This window comes from Patagioenas fasciata, chromosome 10 (genome assembly GCF_037038585.1).
Source record: "Patagioenas fasciata isolate bPatFas1 chromosome 10, bPatFas1.hap1, whole genome shotgun sequence".
Taxonomy (NCBI): Eukaryota; Metazoa; Chordata; class Aves; order Columbiformes; family Columbidae; genus Patagioenas; species Patagioenas fasciata.
The window spans coordinates 4303509-4322904 of record NC_092529.1 but is presented as its reverse complement, the minus strand read 5'-3'; the positions used below and the strand labels follow the sequence as shown (position 1 = coordinate 4322904).

General features: G+C 46.3%; 2 protein-coding genes across 20 annotated transcripts in view; one reads left to right on the top strand and one right to left on the bottom strand.

Moving 5' to 3' along the window:
• GRIP2 (glutamate receptor interacting protein 2) overlaps nt 1-7184 on the top strand; it is a 260711-nt gene extending 253527 nt beyond the window's left edge. For 6 of the 8 annotated variants that reach the window (XM_071812946.1, XM_071812945.1, XM_071812948.1 and 3 more), the window contains exons 22-24: nt 597-833; nt 2535-2681; nt 5156-7183. In XM_071812946.1, the coding sequence (XP_071669047.1) occupies nt 597-833; nt 2535-2681; nt 5156-5353 (582 nt within the window). In that variant the 3' untranslated portion in view covers nt 5354-7183. Of the gene's footprint in view, nt 1-596; nt 834-2534; nt 2682-5155 lie in introns of all 8 variants that reach the window. The other 2 variants (XM_071812943.1, XM_065845675.2) reach the window with 2 other exon arrangements.
• A 2344-nt stretch (nt 7185-9528) lies between these two features.
• SLC6A6 (solute carrier family 6 member 6) overlaps nt 9529-19396 on the bottom strand; it is a 57409-nt gene continuing 47541 nt past the window's right edge. For all 12 annotated transcript variants that reach the window (XM_065845429.2, XM_065845430.2, XM_065845434.2 and 9 more), the window contains 3 exons: nt 18708-18808; nt 17863-18033; nt 9529-16414 (listed from right to left, as the gene is read on the bottom strand). In XM_065845429.2, coding sequence (XP_065701501.1) covers nt 16274-16414; nt 17863-18033; nt 18708-18808 — 413 coding nt within the window. In that variant the 3' untranslated portion in view covers nt 9529-16273. The remainder of the gene's footprint in view (nt 16415-17862; nt 18034-18707; nt 18809-19396) is intronic.

Here is a 19396-nt window from a genome sequence, read left to right as displayed (position 1 = left end):
TAATGGCTGGCTATCAAGGGTGACCAGGCTTAAATACTACTTAATTTTGTATTTTTAACTCAGTTTTGCTCAGTGATGGCTCCCATTTACTGACAGATAAAATCCTAATTTCTTTGCTGAATTGGCCTCAGTGGAGTCCCAGGTTAACTGTGCTGGGCCATTGCCAGCACTGAGCAATGCTGATGGTGAGCTGCAGCCTGGAGAACCAGGCAGCCACCGGTTCTTCTGGGAGACCCCTGAGATCAGGATGTTCCTCCTTCTTGACTACCAAGAAGCACAAGCTGAGGCCTACCTGGCCCTCTTTGTGTAGAAGAAGTCACAAAAAAATAAGGAGATGCTTCCTTTTGAGATAAAACTCCATGTTGGGGTGGGAGAGCACACAGCAGGTCAGTGACAGACCTGGCAGCGGACTCCTGAGGTTGGGAAATGGCTTTTATAGCTGACTGGAAGTGCTTCTTGGTAATTACTTTTCTGATTAATGAGAACGATGGTGGCCTCCTGTTGTTGTCTGTGCCACTTTTGCTGCTGTGTGGCCCTTATCTTCCTGCTGCCAGCTCAGCAGAGTGTCTTAGTGACTTTGTGCCCTCACCTTACAGGCGTCCATCATGACAGGGAGCGTGCACAACCTGGGCCTGGAGGGCAGCAAGGTGCTCCTGGACTCTGTCAACCCCTCAGGACTGAGCCCACTGAGGAAAGAAAACTCCAGCTGTGACGATGGACAGACAAAGGGCAGCAGCTCCCCTGCCAAGAAGAGTGAGAGGAACCTGGACATGAAGAAGATCGAGAAGGAGATGCAGGAAATCATGTCTCCTACCCCCCTCGAGTTCCACAAGGTCTGTGTTGCCAAGGGCTGTCTGGCTGTGGCACTGCGGTATCTCAACGGTTAAAGCTATAGAAGCTTTGCAACCCTGGAGAAGATCTCCTTTGTTCCTTGTTAAAGTTGGCCCTCACTAAAGTCTGCAGCAAAGGTTTCCAGAGGGTCAGATTAAGAGAAAGGGACAGCTTCAGAGGAGTAACAGGATTTAGTCACCCTGCTTCAGTGGGCTTCAAACCTCTGCTTTGCTATTTCCATTGATTATATGAGATTTCCAGGCCTTTGTGTTCCAGAGTTCATTAATTGGTGCTAGAGATACAAGCAAGAGAGCTCAAAGTATCGCTCTGTGGAGACCCATCAACCCTTTTCCACTGGCATGCTCCGTTCAGTGGGCCACTGTTTTTATAAAAAAAACCCACTTTCAATAGCTTAAAAATAACTTATTTTTCCTCTCTTTCCACTCCATCCCCAGCCTTTCATGAAGGGGTGCAAATGGGGCTGGGATAGTTGTTTAAATTCAGTACCCAGCTGAATGTTTAAGCCAGTTTAAGCATGGTGCAAGGCAATGGTAATTAGAAGAAGTAATTAACTGTAGAAGCTGCTGATGCAGAATGCAAGCAGGGAAGGGAGCTGGAGAGGTTTCAAAAAATTTGATTGCCTTCTTCTTTCCTAGTGTGACTTTAGAACAAAACCTGCAGTTATGGTAGATGGAAAAAACAACTTTTTCATGTTTCATCTGCTCTTGTCCTCAGGGCATGGCAAATGTGTCTTTAAATAAAACTCCTTTGTACCTGAAGGAGGAGAGATGTGTAATTAGGCACGTTAAAGGGTGACGCTTCATTCTGCTGGGGCATCTGGTGCTGACTGTCTTTGGAGGTGAGGCTGAGGCCGCATGGGCTGCTCCTGTGCATCACGCTGGGCACTGTTGTTCCCAGGGACTGCACATCCATGAGGCTCACCCAGCCGAGAGTGTGGTAGGGATGTACTCCTAGTTCATGGGAGGCAAAGGGAGATTTTGTTGGGGGGAGGACTCAGCTGTGCGTGGCTCCCAGTGCTGCCCAGTGGCAAGATACACTTCCAGCAGTGCGCTCCTCCTTTGGACAAGGCCAAAGCGTGAAGTGCTCAAAGGAAGAGTGATGAACTTACCCAGTTCTTGTCCTCAGTACGTCAGCACTTACTGATACAAATTTTCTGAAAGGAACTTGTGAATAATACAGAAAAATGTCGAGGGTCTTGCTGAGTGATGTGTTAAAAATGAGCTGTCTTCACATTTGACACGCTATTTTGAAAATTCTTTGAGAATGCAATAGTTTTTCGTGTGCTGGTCTAGCATACACAGAGGATGCCCAGCGTAACTTGTGCCAGGGAAAGTGATGCTCTGTTAATAACACTTACTTTGTTGATTCTTGGGTTAGATGTGGCAGCTCAGTCTGTATTACACTGCTTGCGTTTCCTTCCACGTCCAAAGGAGAGGGCCTGTCATGTCCTTGGTTATATACCAGTCACCAAAGCACTTGTCCATGCAATCTACCTAAGCTGATGGTGTCTGATAAATAAGGCTCAATCTGTATTAGCTGCCCAGGCTGAGAAAAATCTGCCCAGGAGAGCAGAATTGCTATAGGTCCACACACATTACCCGTGCCATTCCTGCCCTGCCAACCCTGTGCATCACCTCCTGCCTCTGCTGCATTAAAGCACGTGTTCTGTTTCTCCCCTTCAGATGACACTCCATAAAGACCCAGAGAGCGAAGACTTTGGATTCAGTGTGTCAGACGGCCTGCTAGAAAAAGGTGTCTATGTAAATATGGTCCGTCCGGATGGGCCAGCAGATCAGTGTGGCCTCAAGCCATATGACAGAGTGCTTCAGGTAATAAATGCAAAATGCAGTTCTGGAGGCTGGGACGGAGTGAATGAGTGGCTGAGAGGAAGAGAGAAGTGAGACCCATCCATGGCAGCACTAACTTTAATGAAAGGTAATAGTTAGGCAACTAGGTGAGCACTTAGCTACCAAGTGCTCAATGAGAACTGTGTTTTATAATGAGAAATCACTAGGTAGTACCCCCAGGTGGTACCCCAAGGTTACACCTATTCCAGGACACAGCCTGCCCGGCACTGGCCTTTTTGCACTGGAGTAGCTCAAAACAACTGAAAAGCTGTGTTGCTTCCCCCTCTCACCCTCAGTCCTTTTCCTTTTGTGTTAGAGGGTGATTTTTGGATAAACGAGACTGTGTTGACAAATATGTGTTCCTGCGAAGCCCCCTGTGGAGTTCATGAAGTTCCGTGCATGCCTTTGACAACTAGAAGGGTTTTCTAGGAGACACACCCTTGAAGCAAAGTGTTTTTCATGGATATTTTTCTTCGAAAGATACTTGATCTGAAATGGCTGATGCAGAAACAGAATAAAAACTCTGGTCAAAAACACAGTCTGTGATAAATGTGACCGAGGCGTATCACACCACCAGAGGGACAGTAAGAGCACAATGAGTTTCGGAGATTGAAGAGAAGCTTTATATGGATGAGAAACAACTATTTTAGCTTTGGGGCAACTCAAACAGCAACTGAGAAACTGCAACCCCAATGGAAAAATTGCCACCATTTGGAAGTGCAGATATTGTGACCATATTTGGAAACACTCAGAAAGATGTTTAGTTTTACTAATTTATAGGTGGGGGTTGTTAGCAGTAGGATTAGAGCCAGTGTGTTATGTACGTTAGGTAACTGGAGAACTGGCAGCGCTGTGGGGAACCTTGTTTAAGCTTGTTATGGTCTCCAGCCAGTTGGCTGCTATACAATTATTCCTTCTCAGCTTCAAATAAAAGATGGTGCAAGAATGAACAAGAAGCTAATTAGGCTCTGGGCTGCCTTTCTGTTGAATGTTCGATGTGTCGCTTTTGACGAGTGCCAAGTGCTCTGGGAGGTGTGCCCGATATCTTAAAACAGAATGGTGTGGAGACTTTCGACACCCCCCTTCCACATGCTGTGCTGCACGGCTTACACCTCCGAGAAGACAAGGTGATTGCCATCACGGTGACGTGCGGAGTTGTGAATGAGGGATCGCAGACCCGACACAAGCGACTCCTGTCAAGAAGTAGAGAGAGATGGCATTGCTTCACAGCACTGCTGATTATATGGGCATGACGATGTGCATGAAGGCCAGCGAAACACCTCGTCCCTGCTGGAACAGACCCCCTGGCTCTTGGCTGGATGGATTTGTTGGAGCACGGCGTTGCGCTAATGGCACTTGTGCGATGGAACTGCCTGGCTGGTGTAGAGCAAAGGCAGAGCAAGCTGCTGGCTTAACTCTCCACATGTGGTCTAGGAATTATCCCTAGTTACTACTCTGTACAAAGCAGTGTTGGGGTCAGCTGTGTGGACACCAGCTAGGGCAGGGGGACACTGCTACCGTCACAGAGCCCAGCTCCGTGGGCATGTATTATTGCTGGGAAAGGGTTTTGGATGGAAGGGACTCATCTAGCCCTTACCCAGAGAAGGAAGCAGCACCTGGCCCCAGGGGTTATGTTCACTCCAAAGGTGGGTGGGAAATTCCTTTCTCCTCTCCCCGCTTCTCCTCCCCATGCTGTTTGCCAGCCCCTTCCATTCCGGAGCTGTCGTGGCACCAGGCCCAGATGCTCTGGTAGCTGTAGGTGAGAGAGCTGGGGTGGTTCTTGCGGGTGATCCAGCCTAGAAACGTGCTTGAAGGTCTGCAAGAGACAGCAATAGAAGTGCTTTCACTGCTGAATCCTGCAGAGAGAATTTGCAGCTGCCTTCTGAGTCCATGTGAAATGCATCCAGACTCCTCCAAAATGAAGGATGTAAATGGAGAGAGCAGAAGCAGAAACTGTTCGGTATAGTCTCAATTTACTGCTGGCTGAGCTGGAAAACGGTTGGCAGAAGCCTGAGGGTCTGAGCTGTGTTCATTTTCTAGGCGCTGAATACCCCGCATCACAAACTTAAGGCCAGTAAAAGGCATGATGGCAAAACAAATAACGGAAAATGGCAACCTTTCCACTCAGGCTTGAACTGGAGAACTAGTTTTGAGCCCTGCAGTATTTAATACTTGTAATACTGCCCCAGACACTGGGGATCAGGGTTTTTGCCTGATGCAGGCTTCTTTTTCTCTTTCCTCTGATGGTTATTGCATCATTTCTCAGCTAAGCAAGGATGCGCTCAGCCTGAAGGGATTGACCCTGGTCTGCTCTGCCGTGAACCTGAAATCAGGGACCCTCAAGAGTTGTGTGTTTTCACAGGTGTGGGTTTAGCACCAACCTTGCACTTTCTGACTAACAAACATGGTCTTTCTGTTGTTCCTCCCCATGGCACATCCGAAATCCATCCCGGCAGGTAAACCGCATCCGAACGAGAGACTTTGACTGCTGTCTGGCCGTTCCCCTGATTTCAGAGGCTGGAGATAAGCTGGACTTGGTGATTAGCCGAAACCCCTTGGCACTGGCTGCTAACGCTCCCTCGGAGGGGACGGGAGAGCTGCCGGCACCGGCGGCCCGCGGCACCGAGGTCAAGGCGAGCGTCCAGACACTCTGAGCCACGGGAGCGGAGCGGACGGTGCCCGGAGCCTCTGCTGAGCTATTGTGGTATTTGGGGTGTTCTTTCTGTTTTTTGCACTGGTATTTGTAAATGCTGTGTGTACCATAACCTGCAAGTGGGGAGGCGGGTCTTCAGTGAGCTGTCATCTGTAGACAGCTAAATATTGCTGGGAAGGTCAGAGCTGGATGCGCATCTCAGGCCGTGGGCAGTGCTGGCGATGGGACGAGCTGCCGACGGGAGGAAGGAGCATCCACCGGCATCCCCCTCTGGCTGTCGGGGTACGGGGCCTTGGCCATCCTATAAACACACATGGTGCTATTATGTTTCTCGTTTGCTTAGTTAATCACATACAGCAAGACTGAAACGCCTTTCCTTTTCTGTTGTGCCCAGCTCCATCCTTTACACGCTCCTCATAAATCGATTTCTGCAACCCCTTGCACTCCCAGTGCAGGGCTGTGGAGAGCCCTGTTTAAAAGGCATTTCAAAATGTACTTGAGAGTGGCTAGATGCAATTCTTGTGCAAAAATTGATACTTGCAACTGCCTCCCGCCAGCCTCATCCACGCTCCCCGCCAGGGCTGGCTTGCCTGCAGTGGGATGAGGCGCCTCGTCTTGCCATCGATTCCCGTGAGCGATGTGGCTATCTGTGCTGGAGCAGATATTACGGAACAGGTGGCCATACCAGAGGCTAAAGGCCCTGAATACCTGCCCAAATCCCCAGCCGTCTTGTTCATCTGGGCTTTGTGGAGATGCTTGCCAACGTGGTCTGTGCCCACAGTAAATAGACTAACGATCTTCCCTGGGCTGTCCCTGGTGTTTTGAACTAATAACGCCTTGTCGTCTCCTGTCAGGCCGTGGCATGAGAAGCCCATCATTAGATGGAGGTTGTGTCCTGTGTCCTGGGTGGTGTGTGTGCCCATGGGGGTTTGGCTGCTGGCCCCAGGTCCACTCGCCGTTGCCTGTTGCTTTGCAAGCATGATGCCCTGTGGTCACTCCCATCCCTCCGCACAGCCCCCCAACCCATGGGCAAGAGAGACCGTGATGTTTGCATTGGTTTCCTCATCTGCCTGCCCCACGTTTCACGGATTAGCACTTTATGATGATGTTCATGTCGGGGAAGGCTTGGGCATGGTGTGGATGAGGAGCTTGCTTGGTGACCTGGTGCCCACCACCCCCATTCCCTGCTCATTCTTTTGGTTCCTCCATCACCGCCTGCGTGCCAGTCGTTTGCGTAGGGTGTCGGATGGGTATGTGCCACACGTTCCTCACTTTGCTGAGCCAGGACTTGTCCCCCCACTGTCCGTCCCCGAGCTACTTTGCGACTCCGTCCCTCTGCGATAGCGCAACGTTTCAGGGTGTTTCTTCCAGACACGCGTATGGCCCCATCCAGCTATGTGTTGTTGTAGCCATTTTCTCTTCGAGTATGCAATATCCCATACCATTGCTGCCACAACTAGATAATGTGCCATAATTGATACTGTGGAGCATTGACAGTGCAGCCGAAAGTGTTTTTATATGCAATATTCTGAGCAGTGGAAGCTCACTGGGGCTTCTCATAGGATTTTTAATGAAGACTTTTATTAAAGGCTTTAAAAACAAAAAAGGAAGAAAAACTTGGTCCTTGTATCCCTTCCTATGCATTTTGAATGAAATGAAGATGAAATGCATTACTTAAATGTGTATTTTTATCCATATATTAGAGTGTATTCCTTGTAAAGTATTTTTATATGCTAATTTTCTTATGTATCTATGAAAGCACAATATTTAAAAGTACAGCATTTCAAAGAATATTTTAGTCCTGTTTTGGACCTATTTGTAAATCTCTGTATTTAAATGGGATTGCAATGACTTTGACTTTTTTTTTTTAGTTAAATAAAAGCAAATGAAATGCGTTTGTTTTGGCTTGTGTCTCTTTCTGCTGGAGGATGTAGCGAGGCAGCACTCTGCTGTAGCCCTATTTTAACTCATTAGAGGACCCCCTGTTAGGAGACACCTCGAAGGACAACGCTTACAGCATCACTTGCAGCTTCACTTTGGTGACACTGTAAATCTCGCTGGGTTAAACCTTGGCTCCTTCACAACAAAACAGCGACCTAGAAAAGCACGTGGTGGCTGTGATGTGGCTGTGGCAGCTTTTGCAAAGCCGCGGTTAATCCCCGGAGATGTGTTAGGAAACTGCTGGAGGACGATGTGCTGGCAGGTGGCCCGTCCGATGTTCAGAACCCTGTGGCTCTCGTGGGGTGCCCTGGAGAGCGGTGTTGTGGTAGTGTCCTGGTTTTGTTAAAAACAGGTTTCTCTTTAAGTGTCAGCTAAAGCTTCATATTAGCTGCGTTTTGCCTGGAGAAACAGCTGCATGTTTTGGTAGACATAGCAATGGAATGCGAGGACATTGGTAAGGATGGCTGTACATCTCACGAGAGGGGCAACGAGAAATAGGTGACCAGAAACCGACCAGTGGAGTATGACATCCCGTTCACGTGAATACTTCATATAAAAGTGGGAGATCATGAGGATCTCATCCCTTTTTTTGCCTCTGGCCGACATTAGGAGAGGACCTTGCAAGTCGTCCCTGCGAACTGAGGCCTAGTGACAGACTGAATCCAGCTCCGGTTGGCTGCAGAGTCCAGTCCAGGACTTCGGGTGCCGGTCCTGCAGTTGCGGGGATTTTCAAGATTGGTTTTGTATATTTTGTATTATTTTCTCTATTTTTATTGGTAGCATTAGTAAAACATTTTTAATTTTTCCAACTCTCTTCTCTCTGTCCTTCTTTCCCTCCCAATTGCCTGTCCTTAGTGGGAAGGGGGGAGGGGGAGGGGCTAACGGGGGAAAGGGGGAAAAGGAGGATAACAATACATCTGGTTTTATTGTCACCCTGCAATCAAACCTCGACAGGTGGCTAAAATCAACCCACCTCTGAAACCAGATGTCCAATGACATGATGGCTATGAACACAGGATGTAATTCCTTTTGTCCCTGCGTTGGGGATTAATGCCTTTGCTCTTACAAAGGCGTTTGGGGCACCTCTACTCCCGGCATGGGCAGAAAAGGTTGGGCTGGGGCCGCAGGGAATCTCTGCTCACGGTCAGGGAAAGGGTTTTGCAACTCTTCATGGCCAAGTGGGTAGCGCAGGAATTTTCAGAGGCTGAGCACAGTGTGGAAACGCTCCTGGTTAGACCTGGGGAATCATTGCCACGCAAACAAGCCTTATCTGCCATCTCTGGCCGCCCTCCCGGGGCGCGGACTTCACAGCAGGACCTGTCACACGTTTGGCACCGGGGACTCGCCAAAGCCCCGCGGAGCCAAGCGAGGAGATGGCGGGTTCAACAACAGCTCGTGCAACGTGACCGACGGGGTTCTGCCGCGGGCAGCACGCACGAGGTCCACACGGTGCTGCTCCCCCGGTATGTGCTGCCTGTCACCTCGACGGGCAGCGTGTCCTCCCGCTAATGTCACCTTGTGTCCCGCAGACCTTGGCTGAGGGCGCGGCTGCAGCCAGGGCAGGTGGTGGCCACCCATGGCAGGTGCAAATGAAGCTCTTTGGCAGCAGCTCTTGGTGCTTAGTGGCTTTAAAAATTATTTTTAATGTTATTTTAACCTGAGACGCATTGCAGCTGCTGTTTGTGCCACTATCGGGCTGCTCAGGCCAGGCACTGCCAACTCCGCCAATGGACAAGTTGTTAGTGGGGAGAAATCGTTTTCTTTTGCATAATTTTTGTGTCTTTCTTTCTTCTTTATCCTAAACCATGAATTTCTGCACTTTTATTACCATTCCAATCCTCTTCCCATCCCACTGAGTGAGGAGTGAGTGAGCAGCTGTGTGGGGCTGAGCTGCTGCCCGGCGTGAAACCAGGGCAGACATGAAGTCAGAGTGTGAGCTGGGCTTATATATATGTGTGTATAGAATATAGTAATAGTAATAGTAATAATAGTAATAGTAATAATAATGATGATAATAATAATAATAATAATAATAATAATAATAATAATAATAATAATAATAATAATAATATTTTATTACCAAAAAACCCACCCTAACCAACAACCCCTGTCACGGTTTAAGGCGAGGCAGCAATAAACCGTGGCCACCCCACAATAAAGAGTGTTAAAGGACGAAGTGAGCTACTCAAAGACCAAAATAGAAAAAGCAAACCAAACCAAACGTCAAAAAGCATATCTGGTTTATAAAGGAAAGATTTATTTTCAGTTACAAGGTGATTACAAACTCATCTAAAAAAGCAAAGATGACTTAAAAATATCCATATACATTTCATTTATCTAAAAAGCAGGACAGAAACTGCAAAATACAAACATTTACCATATACACAAAGGCTCGGGGGTTTAGGATTAAATTACACTCCAGGATTTCTTTTTTCTAATACAAATATTCCGTTTCGGAACACACAAATGTTTTAAAATGCTTAAAAATATTTTTAAGGTTGTTTTTTTTTAAAAAAAAAAGTAGTTCAGATGACATTCTTAAGGAGGCCGCGGTCACCGTCACCTCCTCACTGTATGTGCTACTCATCACATTACTGCCGGCACAGCTGCTAGGAATTGAAATAGTCATTAAAACAAAGAAAACACCACTGTTTGTAGCCAAATACACCAAACATGATTGACCACCTTTTGTTAACGCAAAGTCCCTGGCAACATTATCAGGTAACAATCACAACATCATTACACTGGAGAAAAACAACACCCTACTGAACAATGAGCACTTGGGAGCAGGACCGGGATGCTGTGCTGCTGAGGGACCATTGCTGGGTCCGGGACGGGAACAGATGACAAATGGTCGACTTGCCCCCTCAGGATATTATTTTCCAGCCTCTCAACATGATTTTGCCAGTGTTTATATCAAGGAAAAATTAAAAAAAGATCAAATCCTTTTAGCATCTCAACTGCAGAAAGCAGATAGAAAAGAATGTGTGTCATGCTAACCTGTACTATGCTACAGGAACGAAGCTTTCCCCACATATGCACGCACACAAAGCACACATGCACAGCTCCTTAGCACAACCATTTCATTTTTTTTTAAATACTATAATATTTTTCCCCATTATTCCTTCTGCCTTTTTTTTTTCTTTTTTCCTTTTTTAAATTTTTTTTTAAATTTTTATTTATTTATTCTTTTCCCCAGGTCTGGCCACATTGCCCTGTGCTGCAAAGGGAGCACAAGCAGCATCCTGATGCACATCATGGGGACAAAGCCTCACAAAAATGACCCCCTTTTAAAAAATTATATATATGTATATTTAATTTTCTTTCCTGCTAAAGCTCAGGGCTGTGCAACTCAATTCTGACACCGTGCTGGTTGTTCCAAATTCGTACACAGCATCGATACCAAAAGGCTGTTTGTGCTGCCATTCAACAGCCGGCACCACCAGCCGGGTCAGGCTCTTTCCCAATCACAAGCCGTGTCACTTGTTTTGTTTTCCACCTTCAATGGGATGTGGGCCTGATTTGACTTGGTAACGTTTTCAACCTGCAAAACTTCAAGTGTCTAAAGCTTTTTCTGCTCATTTTGGGATAAAGGTGAAATCACCAATTCACACTGACAATTAGAAAAACACACAGAAAACCATATTTTTTTCCTCTGTTTATTCTTTAATAGAAACAACAACAATTTTAAAAAAAAATTCTTAATTTTTTGTCTCTTAACCAGAGCAGCATTGTCCACTACAGGTTTCTTTGGGGCTGGCAGAAAAGAGCCGTGATCCAGCAGAGGACGCAGGGCCGGAATGGGCAGTTTGTCCAGCTGGTGCTCATTATGCTCAGGTCTATTTTAACCAAGCGTTCCCATAAATTCAAATTGATGGAATATGGAGCTTTGAGGGGTGGGGCTTCTTTTTTACTAGTTCATGTGTTTCTCTAGTGTCAAGTGTCACGGAATTAATTTTCTTAAGCTTAGCTTTGATTACAAGAAATAAACCAAGCTACTGGGGTATGACAGTTCCTGACCTTTGCTCATGCAAATATACAAATACACAACTACACGTCAATCTGAACCACAAGGTTTTGGATGCTCATTGTTAGAGAAAACAAGTCCAAGTCTTGACCCACACCCACCCTCCCGTACCCGGAGCCACGTGGCACTTGTGAGGAACCAGCAGAGTTTTCAAGTCCAACCTTAAGGCTTCCTTGGAGAGGCCTTGGTCTGGGATTTTGTCATTGCTTTCCCTCTTCCATCACCCCAACTCAGGAGAGGCCATTTGGACACCCTGGCACGTTGGCTCTTTGTAGGCAAGTGGTACCTAAACCTTCGCAACCCTCATCCTAAACAGCTCTGCAAGACTTACACACAATTTGCAACCTACAAATAGAAGCAATGTCCTCACCTGTGTACGTGCATATGAAGGTAAAAGATTTAAGCTACTTAAACATAGATTTTAATTTTTTTTTTTATATATATTTATTTTTTTTATGGAAAGTGAGCAACTTCCATTGAATCTCCTGAAAATTACGTCAGGGTCATCTTTTTTCCAAGTGTGCTTGAGCTGCTTAACTAAAACTTGTCCACTCCATTCAATACACAGCTTATTTAACATTTTATATACACTATGCCTCCACAAGTGATCCTGCAGCGATCACAAGATGTGGAAACTAATCATCAGTTATTAAAAAAATGTTCAACTCCTTCTCCCACGGATGGAGTTTTGTCATCGACGTAACAAGCGGGAGCTTTGAACCCAAGTGGGACAAGCATGACCTCAATTAAACTGTTATATCTCTTTAGCAAAGAAAAAAATAGAGTGGGATGAGACTTATAAAAGGTCTGTTGAATGGAAATGTCCGTGTGTCTTCAGATCTACTTGACTTGTCTAACGCTGAGACAAAGAGGAGCCAAGAGTAGCTGCAGTTGAGGAAGGAGGATGCGCACAGGACTGAACACAGATGCTCTCCTGACAGTGACACTAAAGGCTCTGCTGATGGTTGGTGTGGTTTTTTGGTGTTAAAGCAACCATAAGGCTGCACTTGTTTGTTTGTTTTCCTCCTCTCCCCAAGAACAACAGCGAAAATCAGTTTTGCCGTGGTGCTTCAGCAGGGCGACCACCAGCGTTGTTCTCAACGGCAAATACGGCTGCTAGGCTTTTGCATTTTCATTTACAAACACAAGAACAAATCCATCGTGGACCTACTATCTCACACTTTTTGAAGGACTTTTCTAAGCGTGTGGATTTGTTTGGACCAGATGAAAAGGAAAGCTACGGCTGAGAAGGAAAACGAGAACAACAACAACAATAAAAACAGTTCTATTTATGAAACCATACTGTTTAAATACCAAAATACAGACTACTGGTAAAGTCCCTTACAATAGATGCCCATTCGGTGAGATCATAACTAGTGACAGATGAACTGAAAGAGTTTGGAGAATTGAGAAAAACAAGGAACAGGTCAGAGAATGGTGTGGGGTAAACGTTCCCCTTTACATTCCTACGATCTCAGTTCAGCTGGAAATAAATACTGCTGAAAATCTGCCGTTTTCGAGCCCAGAAGAACCCATGAATACAAAGAGAAACGAAATATGAACAGGTGTGGGGTTTGCCTTGTTTTATTCTGGTTTTAAACGCAGGGATCTGGTTCTAAAGATCTCAGGCCAAAAGTGCACCAACTCTTCCAAACCAGTTCCTCTATGACTAGTCATGATGTTTTACTATCGAGTTCCTCATTTACATAAAACGAGTAAAAGAGGTCACAAGTGTTTAAACAAGTAAATCAAGAAAAAAAAAATCAGTTGTGTTTGCAGTCAGAAAAAGGTAGAAAACACAGAGTCTTTTAAAAAAATTGGTTTTTAATAAATTTGGCAGAGGATCATATTGAAACGCAAGTTGATCACCAAGAAAAGTTCAGAAATCTGATAAAAGCGTTAGGAAAAAACCCCAAAACTGTAAAAATGTGTTATCATTGGAACTCAATCCTTAGATGAACCACGACAATATATATATATATATATATATATATGTATATTTTTTTCTTTTTTGAGGGGAAGAAGGGATGGGGGGAACTGTTTTCCAGAAACAATGATTTCTCAGCCCCCGGTGACTCCCAGCCCTCCTGGCGGTCACACAGCCACAGACCGTCCCCAGGAGGCCGTTGCATACGCGCGAGACATTTTCCCTTGGTACATGGAAGCGACTGATTTGAATGGCACAGTATCTCTAGAAACGGGGCTGGGTTCTGGTTCGCGAGTGGTTGTACTTCGAAAGGTGTAGTATTGGCCCTCTGGTTCCCCACGCAAAGACGCTCCCCACAACGCGGGAGAAGGTTCAATCAACACCCGGCTGACTCAACAGGGGCAGCTTTGATGGAGCCAAACCCTTTGTTTCCCTAACCAAAGCTCGTCTCAGCACGAAAGTGATGCGCAAACTGTATCTCCAACGCACTTGTATGACAATGTATATACATAAGAAAATAAAAATCAAGCATCAGTGTTCCATCTGCACTCACAGGAGCCATTAATTTAAAGCCCCTAGCCTGCTGCTCCCTCCTCCCCAAGGCAAGCGCGCCTGGTTACTGCAGACACCAATTGCAACTCAAAAACGGGGGTCCAAGCCAAAGCCCACTAAGACACTTATCTCTGATTACACTTCATTGCCTTTGATGCTTAAAGCTTATTAAAATAAAAAAAGCTGTATGCATGTTTATTTTGGGCACATCTGATGACACCCCCTGGCCCACAGAACTCCTGCAGTGACCTCTGATGGCTCTCGCCACCGGCCCCGCAGGTGTCATGAGATGTTTGCCATCTCCAGCAGTGGAAAAGTTTCATCTCTTAATACAGCGACCAGAAAAAGAAAACAAAACCAATTCTGCCCTGGCTGGATTTGTTGCTGCGATTCAGTTATCTGATGTAGAAAAGTGTACAAATTCAAACTGGAAAGATTTGGAAAGTTATGGATGCGGCCACTTTTTCTTCATTTAAAAATTAATTTGGTCCATCTCTTACTTTTAAATCACCCCTTTTCTGTTACAGGAAAACCAACAAGCTTATCAACAAGTGTTAATGCTGCTACAGCCAGTTAGCCCATGGGTCAAGAAAATATAAAGTAAAACTACTGTGTAGGAATGTTAAGAACTGGATATGTTCCTGTTGAAATGTCAAACTCTGCCCTGACAAACTAAGCTGACAGTAGAATAAGCAGATACAAGCTCTGCTTTATCAAGCATTTTATCTAAATAGCTTTGGATAACCTAACTGTGGTATCATAAGAACTAAAAAAAACCCTCTCCCCCAACACAATGCCCACAAGAAATAGGCTGAGTTTCACCAGAGAACCTGTTCCCAGCACAACCTGCTCAAGTGTATGTTTTGGACAGTCTTCGGGGAGCAATTGCCCATGGAGACACCCGCCTGGCCCACACGAAGCAGAACCCCCATTCCTACACTCCTTGTGGTGCTTTCTCTTCGCTCCCCAGTCTAACCTGGAACGGTACAAAATTCCCTCTGACCAAATACAACACATTTCAGTGTTACATGTTCCCTTTGCTTTAACTTAAAATCCCAAGAGCCCTGTTTCTTCAGCAGATAAAATTCACAAGCCTCATAAATATGTCTGCGCCCTTCACACACCCTAAAACAATATAAAACTACAATTTAACCCAACGATGGGCAAGGAGACTGGGGGCCGTAGGTCCACTGCTGCTATTTAGGAACATGGGACAAGGGACTGAGTCCTTTTGGCTGCTCCTCCAACAGTAAAGAACCACAACCCCAATAAATAAATAAAGCAAATCCCGGTTACTGAACTTGGCAAAGCATTTTTGAGATACATGGATGAAAAGCACCTGTTTGCCGAGTGATATTATTATCTTCATGACTATTATTATTAACGTGTCTGTTATAAACACCAGTTACACCAGGTGTAGGTGAGCGGATCTGCTCCTCCCGTCGGGATGACCCGGTTTGCGTTCACCTTTGGGCGGTCAGAGTCCAGAACGAATTCTTTTCTTTTTCTGCCCGAAACCAAAGTCCAATAATTAACACGCAAACAAATGAGCAAGCGGAGAAAATCTGCAGGGCAGGTGCTGCTCTTCCCCTCTCAGCTCCTCAGCATTCGCCCCGCTGCCTCTCCCGGTTTGCACAACTCAGTGCCACCGCACCAGGATGTGCTTTGCTGGAAAACTCAAGAGCGGGTACTCGACCTCCCCGCTCACCTGCACACAGCACGCAATCCGCTTAAGTGAAAAAAAACCAGAAAAAACACAAAAATCTGTATAAAAAAAGAAGTGAACCATGCCAAAACCTGCAAACGCCTTCCTCTCATCCGTGTGACAGGGTCCCGGCGCCCAGGGAAGCCGCAGGGCGCTTCGCACCCAACTGCTCTGCCTCCCTGGCAAAGCCTCCGCTCCAGCCGCCCGCCTGTATCTTTATTCAGGGACTGTGCTAAACTTAACTGTACCCTTTCCCTAAGGTGACCCTGAAGCCTGCCGTTTACCACAAATGAACCAGAGGGTGGAAATACTACACCTTTGGAAATGCTCTTGAAACAGCGTCTTTTTGTTTTGAATCGTATCTCTCAACAGAGCTCCTTTTGTGTGTTCTGTAGGTTACCCTGCTCCCAACCACACCAGCACCTCGAATTGCTTTCTGAGACTTGAATGTATTGCTGGCAAGACAATCAATTCAAGTGGTAAGGTGTATAATATTTAGAGATAAAGATATATATATTTAAAAAAACCCAATAATAGTAAATTCCTGTAATATGTCTAGTCTGATATGAAAGCTCTCCCCCTACAGAGAGACATCTGCTGTGATTACCTTACAAAATATTAAAAAAAAAACACACACAAAAAATAACTTTCTCTGTGAGAAATAAAAATAAATCCTAGTGCAAATATAAAGCTCTGTAAACCTGGTCCTATGAGAATCTATGGTTAGTAAACGGCAGTTAAAGCAGGTTTATCCTCTCACAGAGAGAGCTCACATCATGGTTTCCACAATGATATGAGTTGGCTTGATCAATCCGCCATTCGGAGTTCCATTGGGGCAGAAGGGAGTGCCGCTCTCTGTTTCTTTGGACCACCGATTCACTTCCTTGGGGGCGGCCACCGCTTTTATCCTCTGAAAGGGAAGAAGAAAACAAAGGTGAGAAGAGCAAGCGGCGCCCCCCGCATCTCCACGTGCACGGTGGGGTTGGTGGCCACCAGGGACCGCGTGGCTCTGTAAGGACGTGGGGACCCGGGCTGTGGAGCACGGTTTCAACTTCTGCTCAGCTGCAGAGCCCGACTTGATGCGGGCAAGCGGGACACGAGAGGGCACCCACGGCATTATCCAGCATCCTGCTCGCTGGGCGTTCGGCGCCGCAGCTGCTGCTCAAACTATGCGCGTTCTCCTTCCCCATTTAGAAACAGCTCTGCCTTTTCGCCCAGCCGCTCGTTGCCAAGTGGCAACTTCTCTCCTACATCTCCGTTCACAAAGGAAGAACTAAATGGCATCTGACCAGTGTTTACTCTTTTTCCTTCCCTAACATGGTCTTTGTGGAGTGTTTTGGCTACTTTTAGACTTCTCTCTCAATAGATGCTGACAATGTAGGCAGGAAAATAAACACTAATGAAAGTGCTCTGGCCACAGCTGAAAAAGACCATTAACACTTGGAGAAAAACACACGCAAGAATTTGTTCTCTGGGAAATGTTCTTTTTTTATGCCATTCTCTCTTTTTTCCGAACCCAAAGCGTCCCACTTTCTCCTCCAAGAACACCCTGGGCTGCACTGAAGACCATCTCATTAGGCAAAAACAAAACTAATCTGAAACCTTAGGAGAGAATTGCTGGTTCACGCTTGCGCAGCCTCTAAAACCTTTTCACTGGAAGGAAAACAAACCAGGGGAACCTGAACTGAACTGCAAAGGGCAAGAGACTGCCTGCAAAACCGGAGACAATCTGCGCTGTCTGAATCCAGCCCAACCGTTTCCAAAGATCAGAGCAATCTCCATTCAGTGTTTTGACTAATTCGGAATTAAAACCAAAAAAAGCTCAAAAGTGAAGCCCAGTGGCAAGAAGGTTTGACTCTTTCAGTCCCCCAGAGCAAAGGCCATGCCTGAGAGCCCCACAGTGCACAGGTGTGTCTGAATCTCCCTGAAATTCAATGAGCTCTTAAGACAGTCGTGTTTGACCCAAGTTCTCTCTCTCCCTCCTGTTTTCTCAGTGATTGGTAGGATGGTGCTTCCCTGTCCCCCTCTTCCTTGGAGAAGAGAGATCTGGCACTTGGAAGTGCCCCGGTCCTTAAGTGCTTGTCTACACATGGAGGCAGTGACCTGCCACGCTAGACTAGAAGTAAAATCAGCTGGTGTTTGTCTGAGGACAGAGGCTTCATGTTTGTTCAGTTTCTGCTGTTTGCCCAAGGGACAGGTGATCTTTAACAGTCTTATTTGCATTCACCGCAGGAAAGGCACCCAACTTTGCCCTACCTGGGCAAGGTGGCGGTTTTCCAAGCACTGTGCTTATTTTGTATAAAACAAAGCAAGTTAAAGCTTCCTTTCTCCTCTGGACAGAAAACCGGTTGCTCTTACCTCAATGAGCGACCCATCTGACTGTACGATGCGGATGACCATCACCATAGGGATGCAGATCATGGAGGAAAGCGCAAGAACCCAGCCCAGGCCGATTGCCCAGTCTGGGTACGTGTAGACCTTGTTGTAGGTCAGTGGTTTGTATTTGGCCAAAGAAAAGATAAAGCACCCCTGTGGATGAGAAAGGAAAACAAAGTGAGGCTCAAAAATGCTGAAAGCAGTATGGCTCTGGTGCTATCACTGGCCCTAAGGAGGAGAGGCAGTGAAAGACAGAGCTGATGGATACCATATGTATTTTAGACAAATTTGGGCACTATTCTTAGATTTAAATAATTGAAAGAGCATCTGCTTATAGGTAAACTGTTGCTTGACAATAGGGTATTAAGCAATGGTGCTGAACAGCTGTAGCACTGCCTGTTCTTCAGGGCCCAAATATTTGCTGTACGTTGCAAGGAGCTTACCGGGATGTTCTCCCCAGGCAATGAAGCACTTCAAGCTGAGTGTCTGCCTCAGACTGCACAACTCTTCTGGTTAAAATGGCCTAGTAGTTCATTTAAAGTAGGGACTGCTCTTCGGAGAGCGAGTTTTCTGTGTCACGGATGTAGTACTTTACCAATCCTAAGAAAAACCCACTCAAACGTAGCCAACTGCAATTTGCGCAGCAGAGAGCCGTCCCGCTAACAGCTAACATCTGAGAGGATGATGTCTTTGAGGGGCATGTTCAAGCCTCCAGCAGCTCTTCACAAACTGGCCTCTGAATGCAACAGCCTCACCTGAGAAGAACCAGTGAGAGGTGGCTCAGAGCTGCTGTGTGAGGACTGGAAACAGCGCAGGTCAGTACTCACCACGCAGAGAACTGGTGTGATCACAATCCAGCTCCATTTCATCCAGGGACCAGGTCTGTATCCAATCATATCCTCAATGGCATCATAAATATTATCAGCGCCTGCAACAGAGAGCGAGAGCATTCATCAGAATTGAACGTATAAACTGCGGGGCTACAGTTGCCTTCCTGTTCTCCCCAAGTGGTATTTAAAGGGAAGATGAGGGTGTCAGACACATTCCTCAAATGCTTCCCATGGCTGTGAAGTTCAAGGTGATTTTCTCCTTGAGAAGCTCGAAGGCTGGGGGGCTCTCTCATCCCACACACCCCTCATTACCCAGATGCAGGAGCACGATGCTAATCCCTCCCGATCCTATCACGCACCCCACGGTCCGCCCTGCTTCTACAGAAATATGATGGATGCAAAATGAAGGCCTTGTGTGTTTTGCTTTCTTAAGGAGATGGAGTACATGAAAAATCAGGGAAATGACCAGTTCTGAGCAGCAAACATCTGATCCGCCCTCAGCTGCCGTCTCAGGCAGATACAGAGGCTCCTGTCAGACCTCAGCACTCAGCATCGCCTGAACAAAATGGGACAGAATACACTTTTCTGTTGGCTTTTTGTATTTCCTATTTGGTTGGCTCGCCCCCGGCAGCTTTGAAAAGGAATTCTCTGAGAGACAAACAGAAATTTTCACGGCTGGCCAAACT